The sequence below is a fragment of the Scyliorhinus canicula genome, chromosome 4, assembly GCF_902713615.1.
Source record: "Scyliorhinus canicula chromosome 4, sScyCan1.1, whole genome shotgun sequence".
NCBI classification, from domain to species: Eukaryota; Metazoa; Chordata; class Chondrichthyes; order Carcharhiniformes; family Scyliorhinidae; genus Scyliorhinus; species Scyliorhinus canicula.
In genome coordinates, this window is record NC_052149.1 from 229624013 (window position 1) to 229647630 (window position 23618).

The 23618-nt window shown below is 45.1% G+C and overlaps 1 protein-coding gene across 2 annotated transcripts in view; it reads left to right on the forward strand.

Moving 5' to 3' along the window:
• Positions 1–23618, forward strand: part of canx (calnexin) — a 70259-nt gene that overhangs the window by 12387 nt on the left and 34254 nt on the right. Inside the window, exons 1-6 of one of the 2 annotated variants that reach the window (XM_038796216.1) lie at positions 5466–5484; positions 5616–5774; positions 8612–8685; positions 18913–18971; positions 19368–19509; positions 22342–22423. In XM_038796216.1, coding sequence (XP_038652144.1) covers positions 5619–5774; positions 8612–8685; positions 18913–18971; positions 19368–19509; positions 22342–22423 — 513 coding nt within the window. In that variant the 5' untranslated portion in view covers positions 5466–5484; positions 5616–5618. Of the gene's footprint in view, positions 1–5465; positions 5485–5615; positions 5775–8611; positions 8686–18912; positions 18972–19367; positions 19510–22341; positions 22424–23618 lie in introns of those variants that run through there. The other variant, XM_038796215.1, reaches the window with a different exon arrangement.

The window sequence follows — 23618 nt, forward strand, 5'->3', positions numbered from 1 at the left end:
CAGCTGTTCACATTATAGATTAATGATTTAGACGTGGGAACTAAATGTCGTATTTCTAAATTTGCCAATTACACAAAGTTGGGTGGGAGTGTGAACTGTGAGGAGGATGCAGAGATACTTCAGCAGGATTTGGACAGGCTGAGTGGGCATATGCATGGCAGATGCAGTATAATGTGGATAAAATAGAGGTTATCTGCTCTAGTAGCAAAAAATAGGATTGCAGATTATTATTTGAATAGGTGTAAATTGAGAGAGATGGATACTCATCGAGACCTTGGTGTCCTCGTACATCAATCGCTGAAAGTAAGCACACGGGTACAGCAGGCAGTAAAGAAAGCAAATGGTACATTGGCCTTCATAATGAGAGGATTTGAGTGTAGGAATAGAGATGTTTTACTGCAATTGTATGGGGCATTGGTGAGGCCACACCTGGAGTATTGTGTGCAGTTTTGGTGTCCTTACCTGAGGAAGGATGTTCTTGCTGTGGAGCAACGGTTTACCAATCTGATTCCTGGGGTAGCAGGAGTGTCATATAAGAGACTAAACCGGTTAGGATTATATTCATTGGAGTTTAGGAGAGTGAGAGGGGACCTCATAGAAACTTTTAAAATTCTAACAGGATTAGACAGGGTAGATTGAGAAAAAATGTTCCCGATGGTGGGGGAGTCCAGAACTAGGGTTCATAGTTTGAGGATAAAGGGTAAACCTTTTAGGACTGAGGTGAGGTGAAATTTCTTCACCCAGAGAGTGGTGAATCTGTGGAATTCACTACCACAGAAAATAGCTGAGGCGAAAACATTGTGTGATTTCAAGAAGGGATTAGATGTAGCTCATGGGGTTGAAGGGATCAAGGAATATGGGAGGAAGGCGGGATCAGGGTATTGAACTCTATGATCAAGCATGATCATAATGAACGGCAGAGCAGGCTCGATGGGCTGAATGGCAGAGTAGGCTCTATGGGCCGAATGGCGTCCTTCAGCTTCTATTTTCTATATATGTTTCTATGAAGAACTGATCTAGCTCAACTGCTATACAATCTATATCGTACTCCACCACAATCTGTACCGCGTAGATCACCAGATCCCTTGCTCAGCCTTTCCCATTAAGTCGGAAGATCGACTCAAGTGCAGGAGCAGCACCAAGCAAAGATTAAAAATGAGGTGTCAACCTGGTGAATCTACAACACTGGACTGTGTGTGCCCATCAACAGAACAGCATGCCATTGGCCACTAAGCAACCACAGAATTGACAGATCATGTCAACGGTCTGCAATCCTCCACATCCAGTTGTGAATTGTGATGGAAATTAAACAATTCTAACTGGAGGAGGAGACAAATACCCCCATCCTCAATGATGGCAAAATTCTGCACGTTTGCAACAACCTTCAACCAGAAGTGCCAAATGGACCATCCATTTTACCACCCTCAAGTCCCAGTTTTCAGCTAATTTGATTCCCTTCTCCTCATATCAAGAACTAACAGATATATTAGACTGAGCCCTGGCTCTAGATAGCTTTGCCTCTTGCTCAGCTATTCCAGTACATTGCACCTACCCAATGATGTGGAAAAAGGTCCAGGCACATTCTGTTCATGCACAAAAAGATAAATCCAATCTGGCCAATTAATGGTGCATTAGTGATCAACAGAGCGATAGAATGGGTCATCAACAATGCTATCAAGAGCAGCATTTGCTCAGCAATAACCTGCTCCAGTCCTCATTATGCCCTAAGCTGAATTCTAGAGATGACAGTAACTGCCCTTTACATCGAGGAACCTTGGGAACACTGAAGTGATTAGGAATTGAGCGGGGTGGGGGGAGGAACTCCACTTGCTGGAATTATATCTAGCAGAGAGGTAGATGGTTGTGGTTGTTGGAGGCCAATGATTTCGGCCTCGAGGCACCACTGTAGGAATTCCTCAGGATAATGTCCCAGCCCCAACCATCTTCAGCTACTTCATCAATTACCTTTGCTCCATCAAATGGCATGCATAGTCCAGGGAAGTTTGGTTTCAAAATGAACAATACAGCTCCTCAGATACTGAAGCAGTCTGAGCTCGCATACAGCAAGACCTGGACAATATTCGGGCTTGGGCTGATAAATAGCAAATTACATTCTTGCCACAATGCCAGGCAATGATCCATATAGGAAATCTAACCATCTGTAGTGTACTTTTCTTTGTTTGTCCTCGACATTCTATGACATTACTGTTGCTGAATCCTACTGTCAACACCCTGAGGGATTGAACAGATACTGAATGTACTGATCAGTGGAAATTCTGTGCAGGGTAACTTTCCTCTTCAATCCCAAGAACGCTTTGACCACCCACATGAGTGTGTGAGACTGCAGTCCACTCGTCTGGATGAGTACAAATCCAACAAAGTTTTGGCATCATCCAGGACAAGGCAGCTCACTTCATTGGAACCCAACTCGCCAAGGTTTCTCCTTCAACAGCATCTTCCAAACCTCTGCCAACTGAAAGGACAAGGACAGCAGGTGCATGGAGCAGCACTACCTGGAAGTTCCTCTCCCAAGTCACTCGCCATCCTGATTTGTAAATATATCGGCCGTTCCTCCACTGTCGCTGGGTCAAAATCCTGGAACTCCCTCCCTAACAGCATTGTGGGTGTACCTACACCACAGGGACTGCAACAGTTCAAGAAGGTAGCTCACCATCACCTTAAAGGGCATTTGGGAATGGGCAATAAAAATGCTGCCCAGCCAGTGACGCCAACATCCCGTCAAAGAGCAGAAACCCATCTCCCACCAGCGCACTGCCAGCAGTGTGTACTGTTAAAGGTTACGTTTCTACTCGTTAAGACTTCAACTTGCAAAACATTTGACCTCTTGTCACCGAGAACGAAAAGCAGCAGATGGTTGGGAACGCCGCCACTTTTCAAGTTACCCTCCCAATTGAACAGCAAGTTGAATTGGAACTGTATCACTGTTCTTTCACTGTCGCTGAGTTAAAATCCTGAAACTGTTGCTAACAGCACTTAACGGTGTAGCTTTACCACCAAGTGAGCAGCAGCGATTCAAGAAGGTGACTCATCATCACTTTCTCGGGAGGAATTGGGGGATGGGCAATAAATAATGGCCTGATTGGTGAGTTGAAAGAAAACCTTGGTGAGAGTTACAGAAAATCCTGATTTGTATGTCTCCGGAACTTTTCACAATCTCTACCTCAGTGATTTATGCCAAACAAGTGCTTTTGAAGTGTAGTCGTGTTGTAATGCAGAAAAGTTGGCAAACGATTTGTTTGGAGACCACACAAGCGCCTCTGCTAAATGACTAAATAATCTGTTTTAAGATTTTGTTAGGTTGAGGGATAAATATGGGTCCAGGGTGCTGGGTGGAGCTGCACCACTCATAGGGCCTTGGAATTGTTTGCATCCTTCTGGGAGGTCAGGTGGGCCTTGGTTTAATGTCACATCAGAAATGTGGCTCCTCCAGTGCAGCAGTCCCTCGGTGATTGCATTGGGAGTGTAGAGTTGTTGTACAATAATATATTTAACAGTCAGTGCCAAGCTGCATCAAGACCAACCTCAGTGACCCTTTCCCCCGACACAATCATCTTTGTTGGCCATCTTGTGCCCATAATTATTTCACAAAAGACCTGTTTCAGGCAGTAGTCTAGTCTACCTGAGGTCCACAGAAGATGATCCCACCCCTAACTGGAGGAGGAGGCTCCATGGATTTCTCAATGATGGGAGAGCACAGCACATCCGTGCAGAAGTAAGACTGAAGCACTTGCCAGCAGTGCTGAGTGGAACATAGGATATAGGAATTAGGAGCAGAAATAGGCGACTCTGCACCTTCCCATATAAACCTTTGTTCCATCTTGGGCCATAGATTCTCATGTGCTGGTGGGGTGCTTGACTTCTTAGAATATGGTTTGCAGACATTTCTAAACATTTCTCCTGTACCCAGGGGAATCTCCTACGATAGGTGTCCAATAGAGTTGTTGCTGTGGGCGCCTCTGACATATGAGGACCTGTCCTTCCCAGTAGAGCTGTTTTTGAGTGATTTGCGCGTTGATGCTGGACAGCTTGGCTTGGGAGAGGAGTTGCTGTTGGATCACTTTTTGCCACCAGCTTTGGAGAATCTTGAAACGACTCCACTGGTGTTACATCTTCAGTGCTTTGAGGTGCCTGACCCAGTCTCTGGAGTGCGTAACAGCATGGGGATCACCTGTAACCCATGAGCCTAGTGTCTGGTTTGAGTTCCTGATCCTCAAATAATAATTTCCTCAATTGGCTGGAAGGCTGAGCTGGTATATTGTAAGCAATGAGGATTCCTGCAGCCCTAAGTATGATGAGATGCATTATAACACCACCCTGAATGGCGTAACTCTATTTTAAAGATTCTGCCCCTTCTGGAAGAGAGAAAATAGTTTCTCTATCTACCCTGTCAAATCATTTAATAGTCCTGAATACTGTACATTAGATGGGATTCCAGCGCTCCAGGAATAAAGGCCAACAGCGTTAGCGCTGCTGCCTCACAGCGCTAGGGACCCGGGTTCAATTCCTGCCTTTGGGTGTCTATCTGTGTGGAGTTTGCTGTTTGCAAATTTTCCCCTGTCTGCCTGGGTATCCTCTGGGTGCTCTGCTTTCCTCCCATAATTTTTGGATCCTAAACCTCTTGTTCTTTCACAATTCAGACCTTATCTCCATTTTAGAAAAATATTATGATCAATCCTTCTTGAATCCAAGATGGATGACCCCACACAACTCCAGAAGTGGCCACAGTTTGGTCCACTCATTTATTCTACAAATGTTCCTTTGCAATGGATATATGACTCCCTATTCCTTCATGCACTTTCTGTGTAAGGACTGAAAAGGTGTGGCCTCTGTGCAGGTCCTCGGGGAATAATTTGAGTCACGGCCTACCAATTAAAATACATATCATTATCTCGACTCTCTCCTACCTCCTAGCCATTTCTTCATACAAGTAATTGCTTTCCTCCAATTCCATGCACTCTGATTCTAGTTAACGGTCTCTTATTGGAAGCCGAACATTCTGGGAACAATGTAAATAACATCCACAGCCATCCTAGCGGAGATATCAGGGCGCATGATAAAAAGCTTGATCAAAGAGAGGTTTCAAGGAGCATCGTACAGAGGGATACAGGGAGAGAATTCCAGGGCTTTGGTCCAAGGCTATTGAGAGCGCAGCTGGCAATATTGGCTCTTTGATCAGTTCATATTTATCCAGATGTTCTGTCTCTAATAAGAAATGCACATTTGACTAACAGACCGATAATTTCCTGGTTTAGTTCTCTTGCCCTTGTATAGTAGCTTGTGCATTTGAACACTGCACTGGAACCGAGAACTTGTTTCATAGAGATTGGAAGGCTGCTGGGGTGCAGAGGAGAGCCAGAATCATTGGGGTTTTCTGAAAACTTTGTGCCAAAGTTATTCAGTTTGATAAAGCTGTAGTGATACAATAATGTCATTCTTTGTTTATTCACCATTATTCATTGGCTGGTATGAATGAAGACCCTTTTTTAGCGCACTGAAATTCCTGGTGCCTAGTAAAATTATGAAATACCTTTCTTAAAAAAAACTGGGTGGAAATTTGAAGCACTTCTTTAATTTTATTTTAATTTAATTGCCAGGATATGGAGATGAAACTGTGGTTGGTGTTGGCACTGTTGGTTGGTACTGCTGTCGTCTATGCTCAAGAGGATGATGATGACGATGCTGATATTGTTGAAGATGAAGATGATGAAAGTCCAATAGAAAGTGAACCGGCACCAAGCACTCCACCTCCTAAGGTAAGGATTGGCCAGAGTTCTTTAGACTAAATGTGGTATTCTGGAAATGACCTGGGATTTCTCTGCCTCTTGCTATTTGGAAATGATCTCCCTGCATATCATGCTTGAATATCCAGTCTTCATTTGTTAGCCCAGACAAGTGTACCCTCAAAAGGCACAGATAGACCATTCGGCCCATAGTGTCTGTGCTGGCTCTTTTGAACAAATGATCCAACTAATGCCACTCTCCCCAGCTCTTTCGCCATAGCCCTGAAATGTTTTCCGTTGCAAGTAAATATCAAATACCAAATATCTTTTTAATCTGCTTCCACTACACTTTTATACGCAAAAACACGAATTAGGAGTAGGCCACTCAGCCCTTCGAGCCTGCTCCACTATTCAGTAAGATCATGCCTGATCTGATTTAACCCCCCCCCCACACACACACACACGCACACATTCTGAATTCTCCCTCTGTGGACCAGAACAGGCGCCGGAATGTGGCGGCTAGGAGCTTTTCACAGTAACTTCACTGCAATGTTAATGTCAGCCTACTTGTGACAATAAAGATTATTATTATCATTAATCAAGAATCTGTCCAGCTCTGCCTTAGAAATGTTCAAAGACTCTGCTCCCACTACCCTCTGAGGAGGAGAGTTCCAGAGACTCACGACCCTCTTGCGAGAACTTAAATTCTCCTGCCCTCTTTCTTAAAGGAGTGACCCCTTATTCTTAAAAAGTGACCCCCTAGTTCTAGATTCTCAGACAAGAGGAAACATCCTCTCCGTGTCCACTCTGTCAAGGCCCCTCAGGATTGTAAATGAAGAGCATTCAGATCCTTCGAACGGTTACCTTTATTTGGACAAAAGACAACACCTTGGTTTTTCTGATTCCAATTATGCTTAAACTGGTCCAAAGCAGACAAAGATACCAAATTTAAGAAACTCCTCTCTGTGCAAAGCATCGTAAAAGGGGAAGTTTTCTCCCACGAAGGGCAGTAGATGCTCGTTAGGGTAATTTCAAATCTGAAGTTTTCATGGGTATGAAGGGACATGGAGTCCAGAGCAGGTATAAGGAGTTCTGATACAGAAGTTGAGGAGCAGACTTGAGAGGTTAGGTAGCCCACTCCTATTCCTACGCAGATTTCCCTGGTCTATGCCTTAAATTTATTCGTGGGGGGGGGGCACATGTGAATTAGGAGCAGGCCACTCGGCCCCTTGTTCTAAGGATTTGAACACTATTCCTTTTAAGATCTTGAGGGATGTTATTGACGGGGTGGATGTGGAGAGGATGTTTCCTCTTGTCTTAATCTAGAACTAGAGGTCACTGTTTAAAAATAAGGGATTGCTCATTCAAGACAGATGAGGAAGCGACTTATTTTCTCAGGGTTATGAGTCTCTGGAATTCTCTTCCTTAGAAGGCAATGGAAGCAGAATCTTTGAATATTTAAAAAAATAGCTGGCTAGATTCTTGGTTAACAAGAGGGGGGTGAAAGGTTATTGGGAGAGGCAGGAATGTGGGGGGTTGAGGTTACAATCAGAACAGCCATGACCTTGTTGACTGGGCTCGAGGGGCCAAGTGACCTGCTGCTAATTCACATGTCCGTATAATTTGTGCCAGTGCCATTGAGAAGAGGGAAGGTTTGAATTGGTGGGGAAAATCTAAAAGCAAAATATTGGAGGTGCTGGAAACTTCAAATGAGTGCTGGAGGCACTCATTTAGCTCACGAGCACTGGATCATTGCAATTGGTATGTGTTGATGTGCAGGCTTTGTCCAGGGAAATAGTTACTCCCTCAGCCAACGTCCTTGAAACTGATTGGGTTAAATTTTCAATCTGTCTTGTTGGTATTATAGATCGCTGCCTGTCCTAGAAACATCTTGGGTTTGAGCTTAATCTTTGAGTTGAAAGCCTGCCCATTACTTAGTCATCCTAGGTGCTGTTTCCGGGAGCTTTCCATACGCAAATTGGGCAGCATTGACACAAAATTCTGGAGGTTAGAATAATGAGAGATGAACTTGTTGAAATGTAACAAAAAATCCCGAGAGAGGTACAAGGACAGGATTGGCAATTGGAATTGGCATAGAGAAATAGCCATTATCTTATTGAATGGTAGAGCATGCCAGAGGAACCATATGGCTGATTCCTAAATCTGTTGTTGCCATCTCTTACTTCCCACAGTTACTACCCTTCAAAGGAACTTAATTTGCTGTCAAGTGCCTTGAGACTTTCTGAGATTGAGAGCAGGACTATTCCTTTGCTTTTCTTTTTTTTTGTTTGCTTCTCTCCAATCCCACCAGGTATGCCCAGGTGAATTTCAGAATTTTTAGTGTCCAGAAATTGGACAAGAAACGGACTGATTCGTAAAATCATTGGGGCTCCATCCCTCCATAAATTCTGCAGTACTGAAGTAGGCGGAGGTTTGGCATTTACATTAAAGTATCCGGAACTTCAAAAGCGGAGAGCCTAAGATTTCACCTGCTACGTTTCTTCCTGGAGGGGGATGTTGGTTTGATTGGTATTGGCCGTTGAAATCTCCATGTGTGTGCCAGATGAACCTGAAATATGATTGAAGAATGAAGTTGAAGATTTTAAAAATAAAGCCACCGCAATAGTTTTGAAATTTTTTGAAATGTTTTTTTTGTTCCGGGACTGAGCATTAAATAATGTTTCAGGGTTGGGTGGGTGGCAGTATGGTTACAAGCTGCAGGAATCGGGAGGGAATCCGGAGTGTTTTCTGAATTGGTTTGCGTTTCAATCAATGGTCAAGGTGTGTGTCGGCCAACTTAGTAATTTTCCAGTTGTGAGTGTACTGATCTGAAATAAAGCCTGTATTCATTCTGTCTGTTTTTTTTTCAGGTCACGTACAGAGCTCCTGTTCCAATTGGACAAGTGCATTTTTCAGAATCATTTGATAAAGGCACTCTGGAAGGGTAAGAACGACATGCTGATATTATAACATTGGGGCTGCGGGTGGTATTGTCCAGGTGTCTGTAGTGAGTTGGTTGGAGGAAACTGCTTCATACACGAGTTTCCAGTGGCGATATGTAGGGGAAGACATACTGGTTCCTGCTAGGATACTGACTTTTAGCCCTTATTGCCGAGTTACTGGGGGTATTTTTGTTTAAAATCCCCCTTGATTGATGGTATAAGGTGCCCACATAAGGGAAATGTCCAGAAGGACCCTGGCAAAGAAACTCGAAGGCAGAAGTTCGTCAGACGGAATCAGAGGCTTCTCTGGGCTCTTTTGGGACGAAAATGGCAGAGGCAGCTTCTGAGACTCCGGCCATTCCGCTAACAGCCGAGGTCCACACCGGCATCTTGGCAGTGGAATTTGAGAAGCAATAGCAGATTGGGTCGGGGAACCAACCGATGGAAGATGCTCTGCCTCCTATTTGGTCGGCGTTGGAGAAGACCAACGAGATGGTAGAGGCATATGGTGCTGTAACAAAGGGTATGGAAGTGGCTCTCTCTTGAGGTATAGCGATCAGATTGGAAGCTCTGGAAGCTGCGATGTCTCTGATGGCTGGTGTTAATAGAGCACTGAAGACGAAAGTGGATGATTTGGAGAATCGTTCCAGCAGGCAGAGTATTTGAGTCGTGGGTTGCCAGAGGGAATGGAAGGCCCAACTCACACACAATGCATTTTGAAGATGGTGGGGAGAGGGTGGATTTATGTCCCCTCCTGAGCTGGATCAAGCCCACTTGACACTCGACAGAAGCCCTGTCTCAACAAACCACCACTGACTCAGCTTCCAGGAAAAGAAACGGGTCCGGAGGTGGGCTAGGGAACATCGTGACTATAAATGGCAAGGCCACATGGTTTTATCAAGACATTGGTGCAGAGCTGGCAAGGAGGCGGGCAGTGTTTAACAAGGCTAAAGCCGCCCGGTTTAAGAGTAGAATCCGATTTTGGGTTGGTGTACCCAACGTGGCTCAGAGTGACTTTTCGATGCACCAGAGGGGGTGGATTCCTTTGTAAAAACAGCATGGGCTGGATGCGAGTTGATTGAGGTTTTGTGGTTTTTGGATGTTGGATAGGAAGGTGAATATGGGGAGTGGCTGAGGTTCCTTGTGCATATTTGCATTGTTTTTGTGTGGATTGAGTGCTTTGAAAGTTGGTTTTGGGTGGGGGGGGTTAATGTTATGTGGGGTTTTGTTCTTCGTGCTATAACTGTTATGGAAATATATAGTTCCCTGTTGGGTTTTAAGGGTGACACAGTGGTTAGCACTTCTGCCTCACAGTGCCAGGGATCCAGGTTCAATTCCGGCTTTGGGTGACTGTGTGGAGTTTGCACGTTCTCCCCGTGTCTGCGTGGGTTTCTTCCGGGTGCTCCGGTTTCCTCTCATAGTCTAAAGATGTGCAAGTTAGGTGGATTGGCCATGACAAAATTGGTCCTTTGGTGTCCAAAGGTTTGGTGGGGATACAGGGTTGCTGGGGTGGTGGGGGTTTGTAGGATGCTCCTTTTAAAGGATGGTGCAGACTCGATAGGCCAAATGGCCTCCTTCGGCACTGATCCTCGCTTGGGTGAAGAGGGCAGGGTATTCTGCAATTGTGATTTCAGACCATGCCCCAGATTTTGTGGATTTGATACGAGAGTCAGGTAGCTCCCAATGCCCGCCATGGAGATTGGATACGGCATTGTTGGTGGACAAAGGATTTTGCGAACGCGTGTCCTCCGCCATTGGGGAATATATTACATTTAATAAAAGTGAGTCTATCTCATCGCCTACTTTGTGGGAAGGCCTTTAGGTGGTCATTGGGGTGAAATGATTTCCTGCAAAGCACACATGGAGAGGATTGCGAGGGTGGAGCTGCAGAGGCTGGTGGACTCCATCCTTGAGGTGGACCCTCAGTACTCGCTTGCCTCTACCCCGGAGTTGCTGGCGAGTAGGAAAAACCTGCAGATGCAATTTGAATTACTGTCAGCAGGTAAGGCAGGGTACCCTGGGAGCAGGGTAGCATGGTGGTTAGCATAAATGCTTCACAGCTCCAGGGTCCCAGGTTCGATTCCCGGCTGGGTCACTGTCTGTGCGGAGTCTGCACGTTCTCCCCGTGTGTGCGTGGGTTTCCTCCGGGTGCTCCGGTTTCCTCCCACAGTCCAAAGATGTGCGGGTTAGGTGGATTGGCCATGCTAAATTGCCCGTAGTGTCCTAATAAAAGTAAGGTTAAGGGGGGGGTTGTTGGGTTACGGGTATAGGGTGGATACGTAGGTTTGAGTAGGGTGATCATGGCTCGGCACAACATTGAGGGCCGAAGGGCCTGTTCTGTGCTGTACTGTTCTATGTTCTATGTTCTAAGGCGGTGAGCCAGCGGCGATGCTCGAGGGGGCATTTTATGAAGACTGGGAGAAGGGCTATTGGCTCATCAGCTGAGACGACAGCCTGCTTCCCGGAAGATTGTGCAGATAAGGGATTCGGGTGGAAATTTACGGTCATCGTGTCTTTTGAAACATTCTATCAGGATCTCTATAGACTTGAGCTTTCAGAAGAGAGTCCGGCCATGACTGAGTTTTTGGATAGGTTATCCTTTTCATTGGTGGTGAGGAAAGGGTGGAAGAATTGGAATCCCCATAGAGACCTGAGGAAATAATGAAATGCATTGTGTTAATGCAGACGGTAAAGCTCTTGGCCCTGATGGATTCCCATTGAGTTTTATAGGAGGTTTGCATGACAATTCATCCCTTTAATATTAGATCATTTTAATGACATCTTGTCCCGGGGTTTGTTGCGTCGGCCTCTTTTTCCCTGATCCTGAAAAAGGACAAAGATCCTATGGAATGTGGGCTGTTTTGATCCATTTTGCTTTTGAATGCAGACACTAAATTAAAGTGCTGGCACTACAGTTGGAGCCCTGCCTCCCAGAGGTGATCTCGGAAAACCAGACAGGCTTCGTCAACTGTCGGCAATTGTTGGCCAATATACATCGGCTGTTAAATATTATCCTTTTTCCCCCCTCTCGAGTGCCCGAACTGGAGGTGATTGTTTCCATGGATACTTAGAAAACGTTTGATAGGGTGGGTGGAGCCGTTCCTTCAATGTCGCTGGGTCAAAATCCTGGAGCCCTCTCTCCCTAACAGCACTGTGGGTGTACCTACACCTCAAGGACTGCAGCAGTTCAAGAAGGCGCTCACCACCACCCAATTGGAGATGGACAATAAATACTGGCCTCACTGGTGATGCTGATGTCCTAAAATATAAAATCCCAATGCCACACTCGGTGTCTTTTTGGATGAGGTGTTAAACCTAAACTCTGTCTGCCCTTTCAGTTGGACATAAAAGATTGCATGCCGCTATTGAAGAAGAACAGGAGATTTCCTCTCCGTCTTCTCTACCACCATAACCCAAACATTAATAATATAGGGGGCGATAGAGAGACACCAACAGATTTTTCTCGTCATTATTACATTGCGTTTTGTGTAAGTATGACTTGCGTCAATTAACTACTTTAAAAGTATAAAACATTTTAAGAATTGGGTCATGAAAGGCAAAATAGGATTTGTGTTTATTTAGTGCCTTTTATGACTGTCGTGTTAAGCACAGTAAGATAACATGGGCTGCAACTGGATGCAGCTTTACCTGAAAGATACTCCACACCTTGAAGTTAGTTCAATATGTTTTATTGAACCTGTCACACAGTTAGCTCAATCCTCTGTCAGTTCGACTCTTCTGCTAACCTAGTGTGATTAATCTGTCTGACTGAACCAGACTAGCTCTTAGCCGTGTGCTGTAGGAGTTATATGATATGTACGCCCTACAGACTCGCGCTGTAGATGTCACCAGTGGAAAGAGGTGGAGTGTGAGTGCCTCGTGCCCTCCATAGTGGGCAACCACCCCCAAGTGTTCGGCCTGCTGATTTGCCATGCCCCGTTCTCTGTATTCATCAGCTGCCTGTTTGTGTCTCATTATGTGCGAGTCTGCACATCATGACAATGACCACATAAGCAGTTTGCAACAAATTAAGTGTTTTTTTTCAGTTCTGTTGTATTGTAGGGATATAATTGTCTTTGTAAATTGGATCATCAGCTTTATTTGCAGCATTTTCAAGATGAACAGATTAGAATAATGCCTTCATCATTAGTTCCCAAATTAAAAATAATTGTTGGCAAGCGGCTAATTTTTTTCATGAGCTGATGATTGGTTTGGGCATATTTGCAGCGAGTCGCAGTGCTTTGGGAGCCCTGTTAGTAACAATCAACCTACCTTTGTTTTGCCTGTGTGCTGATTGAGAGGCAATGTATTCACTGGGCTGCTGCTTCGTACCACCTGACTGTGTCTCTGGAAATCACATAATCCCTTTTCTAGATGATGTCATGTACACACCAAAGTGACTTCCTGTTGAGCTGCTTCACCGAGAGAGCCTGCAGTTTTGGACAGTTTCCTGCAGTTGTGTCCCTGTATAGTGCCCCTGAAATATTTGCATAACTGATGCAAACTCTAGAAATGACACATGCAGAGAAGCCTCTCCTTGCCCGAGGTTCCTGTATGTGGAACGTTAGGCCACATTAGATCACTGAACCTGCTCTGCCATGCCATCTCTTCCACCAGCTCTACTTTCCACCTCTTCCATGTCCCATGATTCATTTAGTGTGCAAAGGCCCATCACCTTAGCACAGTATTGGAGGATGAACATTTTCACCCCTTGCACTTATAGGAGCCGAGGATATGCTAGATGAGAAAAGGTCAAGATGCATTGGGTTTTCCCCATTTGGTTCACCAAAGATAGTTGCCATCGTCAGCATACTGAGACTGACGTGATACAGATTTTACCGATTGAATTTAAATTCCACCAGCTGTCGTGGTGGGATTTGAACCCATGTTCTAAGTACGTTAGCCTGGGCTTCTGGATTACCAGTCCAGTGGCATTTGTGCTACTGTCTTCCAGTTATCCCCATGTTATGTGATACCATTGACTAATCACAGTAATCAATCTAACTCCAACAGACCCAGATAAAAGGTGTAGAAAATCCCAGAGCTTGGAAACCTTAGGTCTAAAGTCATCTGTTCTTCCGAGCATGGTACGCTCAAATCCTGTCTCAAATTACTCCTATATGCTACCTACAAAATAGTGTTTGCAAGAAACCTATTTTGGATTTCAATTAATCGATACAATCTGCTTCCACTGTCTTCCTAGGGAGCCTGGTCCGTTGATCAGTCTCTCTTGAAATAATATTTCTGTACATTTGTTTTGAATTTTAACCCCTTCAAGCTCTGACAGTGTTTTCTGGTTCGAGTGCTCTCGACAAAGTGAAACAGCTCATCGTGGTTGACTTTCCTTTTAACTTTTCAAATTGGCACATTCCAAATTTATGTAATACCTTGCCCCTAATCCAATCCCTCTACCCCTTCATTCTTTGAGTGCTTCTCCTGTAATCCCTGGTGCCTAGGAGATTTAAAGTGTTGAAGGTGATTAAAGGAGAAACACTTTTTCCAGAATAAGGGGCTATAACTTTAAAATTAGAGCTGGGCCATTACTTCATGCAAAAAGTAGTGGCAATCTCACACTCTCCCTCCACCTCCAGAAAAGCTGTTGAGGCTGAGTGTCAGTTGAACAACTAAGATTTGGCTTTTATTGGGTCAGGTAGATGGGGTAAAAATACAATTGGATTTAACTGAGTGGTACAGCAGGCTTGAGAGACTGGTTTCTTCCTGTTCCTCTATTCAGTCGCTCCAATATCCTTCTTACGATAACTGAAGCTGTGGATGAGGAATATGTCACATGACTGACAGAACTAATTTAAAGCAGCAACCTCCACTATTCTGACCAATCACTATGGATAAGTATTAAACCTAGGGCCTTCCAACTCCAGTACACGTTGACAAACACCTTTGGTTCAAAGCTACAAGAGTTTATATAACTCTCCATATTAGAGGCTTCCGTCTTTTCATATTGAACTTTGATTGGCTTTCTTAACAAAACGAGTGTGCAACTGCAGCGTTTTGGTGACTTGCTATACCGTGTATCATCCTAAATGAGAAGCCATGGATTACTCGGCTACACTGTGTAAATTATGTGCTGGTTGTGGATGGGATAAGTCGGTGCTGCGACTAGCCAATCTCTTAACACAAGTTTAAAATCCAAATATTGAATGTTTATTTGTTGGCCTATTATAAAGTAGAAACTAGTCACCTTACCTTGAGAAAGGATGTACTGGCACTGGAGAGTGTGCAGAGGAGATTTACTAGGTTAATCCCAGAGTTGAGGGGGTTGGATTAGGAGGAGAAGTTGAGTAAACTGGGACTGTACTCGTTGGAATTTAGAAGGATGGAGGGGGGGGGGGGGGGGGGGGGATCTTGTAGAAACATATAAAATTATGAAGGGAATAGATAGGATAGATACGGGCAGGTTGTTTCCACTGGCGGGTGAAAGCAGAACTAGGGGGCATAGCCTCAAAATAAGGGGAAGTAGATTTAGGACTGAGTTTAGGAGGAACTTCTTCACCCAAAGGGTTGTGAATCTATGGAATTCCTTGCCCAGTTAAGCAGTTGAGGCTTCTTCATTAAATGTTTTGAAGATAAAGATAGTTTTTTTGAAGAATAAAGGGATTAAGGGTTATGGTGTTCAGGCCGGAAAGTGGAGCTGAGTCCACAAAAGATCAGCCATGATCTCATTGAATGGCGGAGCAGGCTCGAGGGGCCAGATGGCCTACTCCTGCTCCCAGTTCTTATGCTCTTAACTAGTCACTGTTTTAGAAAAACGCAATAATCCACTCCAACTGGAAACTGGGAAGCTACATAATACATTTGGGTGCCGGAGAAACAATTACGTTAGTTATGTCCAACACAGAGGGCAATACGAGAATGGATCTGGTGTTGTTACTTGCTTCTCCCGGACGGATTTCGCTGCCGTTGTCGTCGCGCGTTCACCTCCACTTCGGCCATTTGTCCCGTCTTTTGCCCGTATTTTCTTTGCTCTCTGTTACTGTATTTGCCAAGTTTGTTGTTGTTTCCCGTGCTGTCCTTCCGGCTTTCATTCTCTCGCCGCCCCCCCCCCCCCCCCCCCCCATCCCCCTCTGGTTCCTCTCTATTGTTCCCTGCCTCCTTCCTCTTCTCTCCCCCTCCCCCCTTCTCTTTCCCTTTCTTAATCAATCCCTTGATCCTCCTTTGCTGAATTTGGTCTAGCTATGGATGCAATATAATGACCGGGACAGGCTTGGAGGGCCCAAGGGTCTGTTCCTGTGCTGTATAGTTCTTTGTTCTTGTTCTTTTTCTAATGCCTGTATGTCTCTTCCTTGCATCTAATGCTACCTCAAATTTACTTTGTAAGTCATGGTTGGACCACATTTTCCATTTTACTTCTGCGCCAGACAGGAATAAACAGTTGTTACAGTTCACCTATGCACACTTTGAATGTTTATCATTGCCTATTGACCGCCATCCCTTTTCAGTAACATTCCCCAATCCATCACAGCCAACTCACGCCCCAATATCACCGTAGTTTCCTTTATTTAGATTCGGGGCCCTAGTCTCGGAATCAACTATGTTACTCAAGGGCGGCACGTGGCACAGTGGTTAGCACTGCTGCCTATGGCGTCGATCCCGGCCCTAGGTCACTGTCCATGTGGAGTTTGCACATTCTCCCCGTGTCTGTGTGGGTTTCACCCCCACAACCCCCTTAATTGGGAAAAAAAAGTAATTGGGTACTCTAAATTTAAAAAAACCGTCATTCTCCACCTTGATGAAAAAATTTGATCATCATATGGTCGCTCATCCCCAAGCGCTCTCAGCTAGATTGTCAATTATTCCTTCTCATTGCACAATACCAAGTCTAGGATAGCCTGTTGATTTGGTACCTCACTGTATTGGTCCAGAAAACCATCCCGTATACACTCCAGAAATTCCTCCTTTATGGTATTGTGACTTTAAAAAAAAAAAATGTATCCAATTATTTTTTTTTCCAATTAAGGGGCAATTTAAATCCACCTAACCTTCACATCTTTGGGTTGTGGGGGTGAAACCCACGCAGACACGGGGATAATGTGCAAACTCCAGACAGACAGTGACCCAGGGCCGGGATTCGAACCCGGGTCCTTAGCGACGTATGCAGCAGTGCTAACCGCTGTGCCACGCACCGCCCTGTATTGTGACTAATTTGATGTGCCCAATCAATATGCAGATTAAAGTCACCCAGAACTGAGGGTGTTCCTTTATTGTATGCGTCTCTGATTTCCTGTTGAAAGCTATTCCCAGCAGCATCACATTAGTTTGGGGTCTATATACATCCCCACTGATGTTTCTTGCTTCTTAGTTTTTCACAGCTCTACAGATTCCACGTTGTTGGAGCTAATATCTTCCCTTGCTGTTGCATTCGTTAACAATCTCAAACTTGGAAATTTCAGTTGATTTCCCCCAGTATCCATACATTTTGGGGAGATTAGAGGTATAGATTTCCATTATTTCTGTGTGAAGAATTGTTTCCTGATTTCTCTCCTGAGCAGTACAGGAAATGGTTTCTCCATATGGAGAAACCATTTCCTCCAGTGGGGTAATAAAGAACAAGAAAATAAATCACCCTAAACATTTATGCTGCCCAATTCCTTCGTCATTTTAAACACCTTGATTTAGATGACCCTCCAACCTTTTTATATTCAATAAAATCTATGCCAAGTGTCTGCAATCTGTCGTTGTTAATTGAACTCTTGTATCTGGTAAATCTGCACCGCATTACTGCCGAGGCCGATATATTCTTCCTGAGGTTGGACGCCCAGAATTGAATGCAATATTCCGGATGCGGTCAGACCCAGGCTCTGTACAGCTGAATCATGCCTCCCATTCAAATTCCAGTCCTCTGAAAAGGGCAACATTCCATTAACCTTTTCGATTTACACCACTGATGTTCCAAAATAATGAACAAATATGTTTAACTTTGGACCCAGTTGCATCAAGGTGGATGGTCGGATAGTATCACAGTGATTATATCACTGGACTAATAATACACTGCTCTGGACTATGATCAAGTCTAGAGATGAGCTCAGCCATGTCAGCTGGGTAACTTAAATCCAATTAATTCAATAGCCTGGACTAAAAATGAATTGGCATCAGTAACCGTGACCATAAAACTGCCAGATTGTCATTTTCAAAATTCACTAATGCTCTCCTTCCAGAAGGAAGTTTTCTGCCCTTGTGTGATTCCAGACGCATAGGAACCATTTCCAGGGGCAGCAGGGTAGCATGGTGGTTAGCATAAATGCTTCACAGCTCCAGGGTCCCAGGTTCGATTCCCGGCTGGGTCACTGTCTGTGTGGAGTCAGCACGTCCTCCCCCTGTGTGCGTGGGTTTCCTCCGGGTGCTCCGGTTTCCTCCCACAGTCCAAAGATGTGCGGGTTAGGTGGATTGGCCATGCTAAATTGCCCGTAGTGTCCTAATAAAAGTAAGGTTAGGGGGGGGTTGTTGGGTTACAGGTATAGGGTGGATACGTGGGTTTGAGTAGGGTGATCATGGCTCGGCACAACATTGAGGGCCGAAGGGCCTGTTCTGTGCTGTACTGTTCTATGTTCTATGAATGTGGTTGACTCTTAACTGCCCCCTAAAATGGCCTAGCAAGCCACTCGGCTGTATTCAAAAGGTGCCCATGCCGTTTTGTTAAGGCCAATTGGTGGTAGTGTGTTACAGATCACTCTGTAACAATTCCTGTGGCAATGTGCACGTTTTAGTCTGGAACCATGGATAGTGGTGGTAGAGGCTCTAACATTATTCCACCACATGGCTGACCAGGAATCTCTCCTGTTCTTGGTGCCCACCATTGCCATGTGTTGGGGTGATGTTCAGGTTGACACTTGACTGATTTACCCACATTATGAATGCTCCTTCATTGGCCGTAAAGTCCTGGGGTGGGATTTTGGCTCAGGAGCAGGGTAGCCACCCACTCTGCCACAAGACCCCCCATCAAGGAGGTATGAGGAGAGCACAGGTGTGTGTCATGGAGCATCAGTCATGATCATATTAAATGGTGGAGCAGGCTCGAAGGGCCTAACGGCCTACTCTTAATTCCTATGTTTGGAAGGCCAATTATGAATAGGCAATGAATGGCTTTGCTAGCAATGCCGATTAGGTCACAAATGAATTTTTAAAAGTCTGTGTGAACAGATATATGGTTTTAAGTTTTGGGATTGTTCAGTGTTGTTATTTGATGTATTGGTATTTTTCTTTTTGCAATGTAGCTGGGTCATGTCCAAAGCTAAAAAGGAAGACATCGATGAAGATATTGCAAAATACGATGGTGAGATCATTTTCTCTTCTTTCTGTGTGTCTTGGCCATGTTTATAAAGTGTGCAGTCAGTTTACAACCATTACACCTCAAGAGTATAAATTGGCCATGGAGAGTATGAAAAGCAGACTGGGATTGGAATGGTTAAATATTCAAAATTTGCAGGGGCGGCACTTCGGAGAAGACACAAGGGGAAGAACATGCCTCATGCAGGACCTAGCAATTGTGCACTTCTAAGTGATGAAAAATATTTCCTGTACTTCAAGGATATTGGGGAGAGTTACTTGGATGGAATATTGGTGGGTGGGGGGGGGGGGGGGGGGGGGGGGGGAGGTGGGCTACTCATTGGGAATCAGGAACGATATAATTGCATAAAATGAAGACTGCTTCTTGCATGTTCATCTTCAGGAAAGTGGGAGGTGGAAGAAATGAAAGACACTAAACTTCACGGGGACAAGGGGCTGGTTCTTAAATCTCGTGCTAAGCATCACGCGATCGCAGCTTTATTCGATCGACCATTCACGTTTGACAACAAACCAATGTTTATCCAGTAAGTGTACTCTAATCACCAAATGCTATTTTTAAAAAATGTATGCGTGACTTTGTAAAATTGTAGGCAGTCATCCCTGGGCTGGGGTTTCACTTTGTCCCAGTGGTCGTGATTTATTACTCCAAATTCCTCTTAACCAGGATGATCTGAGCCGTCCTTTCTGTTCAAAGTTCTAACCCCCTATGACCCCCAAAGCCCCCGGTAAGCAGCAATTTTAAAATTATAATTTACAGATCAAAGAATAATCATACAACATAGAAGAAGGCCATTCGGCCAATTGTGTTTGTACCAATACTTTTTGGTGGAGCTATTCAAATAATTTCCCCCACCCCTTGCCACAGCATTCTTCCCCATAGCCATGTAAAATCAAGTATTTATCCAATACCCCATTGGAAGTTACATTGATTTGGCTTCCAACATACCTCCACATTATGCATTCGAGATCATAACTCAGTGCTTTTAAAAGTTTCTCATGACGCCGTTAGTTCTTTTGTCAATGAATCACCATAAAATCGGTGTCCAGGGCAGCATGTGGCGCAGTGGTTAGCACTAGGACTGCAGCGCTGAGGACCCAGCTTCGAATCCAGGCCCTGGGTCACTGTCCGCGTGGACTTTGCACATTCTCCCCGTGTCTGCTTGGGTTTCACCCCCACAACCCATAGATGCTCAGGTTAGGCAGATTGGCCACACTAAATTGCCCCTTAATTGGGGGGGAAAAAAAATAATTGGGGACTCTAAATTTAGAAAATAAAATAAAATAATAAAATCGGTGCCCGGTTAATGATCATTCTGCCACAGGAACAGGTTCTCTTTTTTTTATTTACTCTTCAAAAATCATTTGTGGTCCTGAAGGGCAGCACGGTAGCATTGTGGATACCACAATCGCTTCACAGCTCCAGGGTCCCAGGTTCGATTCCGGCTTGGGTCACTGTCTGTGCGGAGTCTGCACGTTCTCCCCGTGTGTGCGTGGGTTTCCTCCGGGTGCTCCGGTTTCCTCCCACAGTCCAAAGATGTGCAAGTTAGGTGGATTGGACATGATAAATTGCCCTTAGTGTCCAAAATTGCCCTTAGTGTTGGGTGGGGTTACTGGGTTATGGGGATAGGGTGGAGGTGTTAACCTTGGGTAGGGTGCTCTTTCCAGGAGCCGGTGCAGACTCGATGGGCCGAATGGCCTCCTTCTGCACTGTAAATTCTATGATCTATGAACGCTGTCTATCAGATCTCCCTTTAACCTTCTCTGCTGGGGGATGAGAGGCACTTTACCGCCATCGGGGCCACTTTACCAAAAGCGGGACCGATCACCGAGATTTAATATTTCGAGGGCCAGCTGGGAGCCACTTAAAATGTTGCCATCGCCGTTCTGCTGACAGCTGGGCAACCCTTGCCACGTGGGGAGCCCCGAAGCGTCAGGCCAGGGTCTCACTGACTAAAGGAGGAGTTGTGAGTAGGAAAGGCAGCACCTGGGGGGCCCAGTGACCGCCTGAAGGAAGGGATTTACCATCTGACATCTGATGGTGATTTCTGATTTTTAATTTTAAAAAAAAACACTTTTTGGGAAATGTTAACCTGGTCCAGCTTTGACAGTCTCCTGTCTGCCTTTGGCGGGCATCGCTGGCGAGGCCAGCATTTGTTGCCCATCCCCAATTATCCTAGAATTGAGCGGCTTGCTTGGCCACCTCCAAGGGGCAAGTTAAGAGAAAGCCACATGGCTGAGGTCTGGGACAGACCAGGTAAGGACGACAGACTTCCTTCCATGAAGGACATTCGCGAACCAGATGTTTTTAAAAATACATTTAGGGTGCCAAGTTCATTTTTTTCCCAATTAAGGGACAATTTAGCGTGGCCAACCCACCTAGCCTGCACATTTTTGGGTTGTGGGAAGGAAACCCACGCAAACACGAGGGGAATGTCCAGAGACGTGCAGGTTAGGTGGACTGGCCATGCTAAATTGCCCTTAGTGTCCAAAAATGTGAGGAAGGGTTATTGGGTTACAGTGATAGGGTGGAAGTGAAGGCTTAAGTGGGTCGGTGCAGACTCGATGGGCTGAAGGGCCTCCGTCTGCACTGTATGTTCTATGTTGTTCTAATGAGCAAACTCCACACGGACAGTGACCCAGAGCCAGGATCGAACCTGGGACCTCGGTGCTGTGAGGCAGCAGTGCTAACCACTGTGCTGCCCACCAGATGGGTTTTTAACTACAATCGATGCTCACCTTCACTGAGACTAGCTTTTCAATTCCAGGTTTTTATTAATTGATTTTAAATTCCACCAGATCCAGTGGTGGGACTTGAACCCATGACCCCAGAGCATTCGCCTGGGCCTCTGGATGACAAGCCCAGTGACGTTAGCGTTCCACCACTGTCTCCTACCTACCTCCGCAGCAACCATCGCTCACAGTGGCGTTGCTGAGGTTTTTGTGGTATAAATGCCACGCAGGTCCCACGACTGGCAAGTGTGGGCTCGGGGCGAACTTTTAACTACAAATCGGGGTCAAATGTCCTTTGTGAAATTCCGCCCAGTCTCCGAGGGAAGCTTTACTTGCTGTGTATCTGGCCTACCTGCGAATTGTTAATACCTACACTGGCTGTCAAAGATTACACAAGTGTGACCCCAAGTTCCACCATTCTGACCTCCTACCCACACCAAATTAATTATTTTTTGTGTGTGATGTGGCCATTGTTCAGAATCTGTATAACTGTTACCATGTGCTGATGTTGGGCTTGCAACTTGTCCATTGTAAATTATTTGTACTTTGTGACCCTTTGGTATGAAATCAGCTTTCAAGTTGAGATCTTGTTTTTTGTGTTTACCAAAAAATATTGCATTTTTAAGGTATGAAGTGAATTTTCAGAATGGAATTGAATGTGGCGGGGCATATATTAAGCTACTTTCAAAAACCAAAGACTTAATTCTGGTGAGTAGTGTTTTGTTTCACTGTGTGTCTGCTGGGAATAGGCAGTACTGCTTTCTGCACTTGATTGCTTACTGCTGGTACTTCTCTGCTGCTGACATCTCCATCAAGTCAATTTAAAATGTGTGGGTCAGACTTTGAGTCTAGTGTCGTGAAGCAAATGGAAGGCATAGCACAGTGTGGGAATGAGGGAGTGCTGCACGGTCAGAGATAGAATCCATCCCCACAGTGCAGAAGGGGGCCATTCGGTCCATCAAGTCTGTACCAACCCTCCAAAAGAGCACGAGGCTCACTCCCCCGCATTATACCCCTAACCCTGCACATTGATCATGGCCTATCCCACCGAACCTGCACATCTTTGGACTGAGAGAGGAAACCCACGCAGACACTGAGAGAACAGCGAATTTTACAGTCACCCAAGGCCGGAATCTAACCTGGCTCCCTGGCTCTGTGAGGCAGCACTGCTAACCACTGTGCCTTTCGGCTGAGATATTAAACCGAGGGCCCCATCCATCCCCTCGGGTACATATTTAAATGATCCCACAGTAAATGTTTTTATTTTTATTTTTTAAAAAGCTGGGCAGTTCTCCCCAGTGGCCTAAAATAATATCTCCCAACTATGTTATCTGGTAACTCTCATGTTGCTGGTTGTGGGAACTTGCTATTCTCAAACTGGTCATCACGTCTCCTATATTAGGAAAGTTTCAGCGCTTTGTAGTATTCCTGAAAAAATACACTTTTTTGTCAAAAGTTGTCTTGCACTTACCAGGGCATTTTTCAAGAAGGGACATCAACATATTTGTACTGTAGGAGAAGAGAGTGCTGATTGGCTGGCAAGTGGACTCGAGTGGCGAATACACCAATTAATGCTGAGGTTTTTTTTCTATTAGCTTTTTATTTAAAAAAAAATAAATGTAGAGTACCCAATTATTATTTTTTTCCAATTAAGCGGCAATTTAACGCGGCCGATCCACCTCTACCCTGCACATCTTTGGGTTGTGGGGGTGAGACCCACGCAGACATGGGGAGAATGTGGAAACTCCACGCGGACCGGGATTGAACCTGGCTCCTCAGCGCCGTGAGGCAGCAGTGCTAGCCACCGTGCCGCCCTAAAATTTAAACTAGGGAGCTTGACTCTGGTCGAGGCATTACCCTGAGGAATGAATCAGCGAATGACTGTCGCGAAGCTGAAACAGGG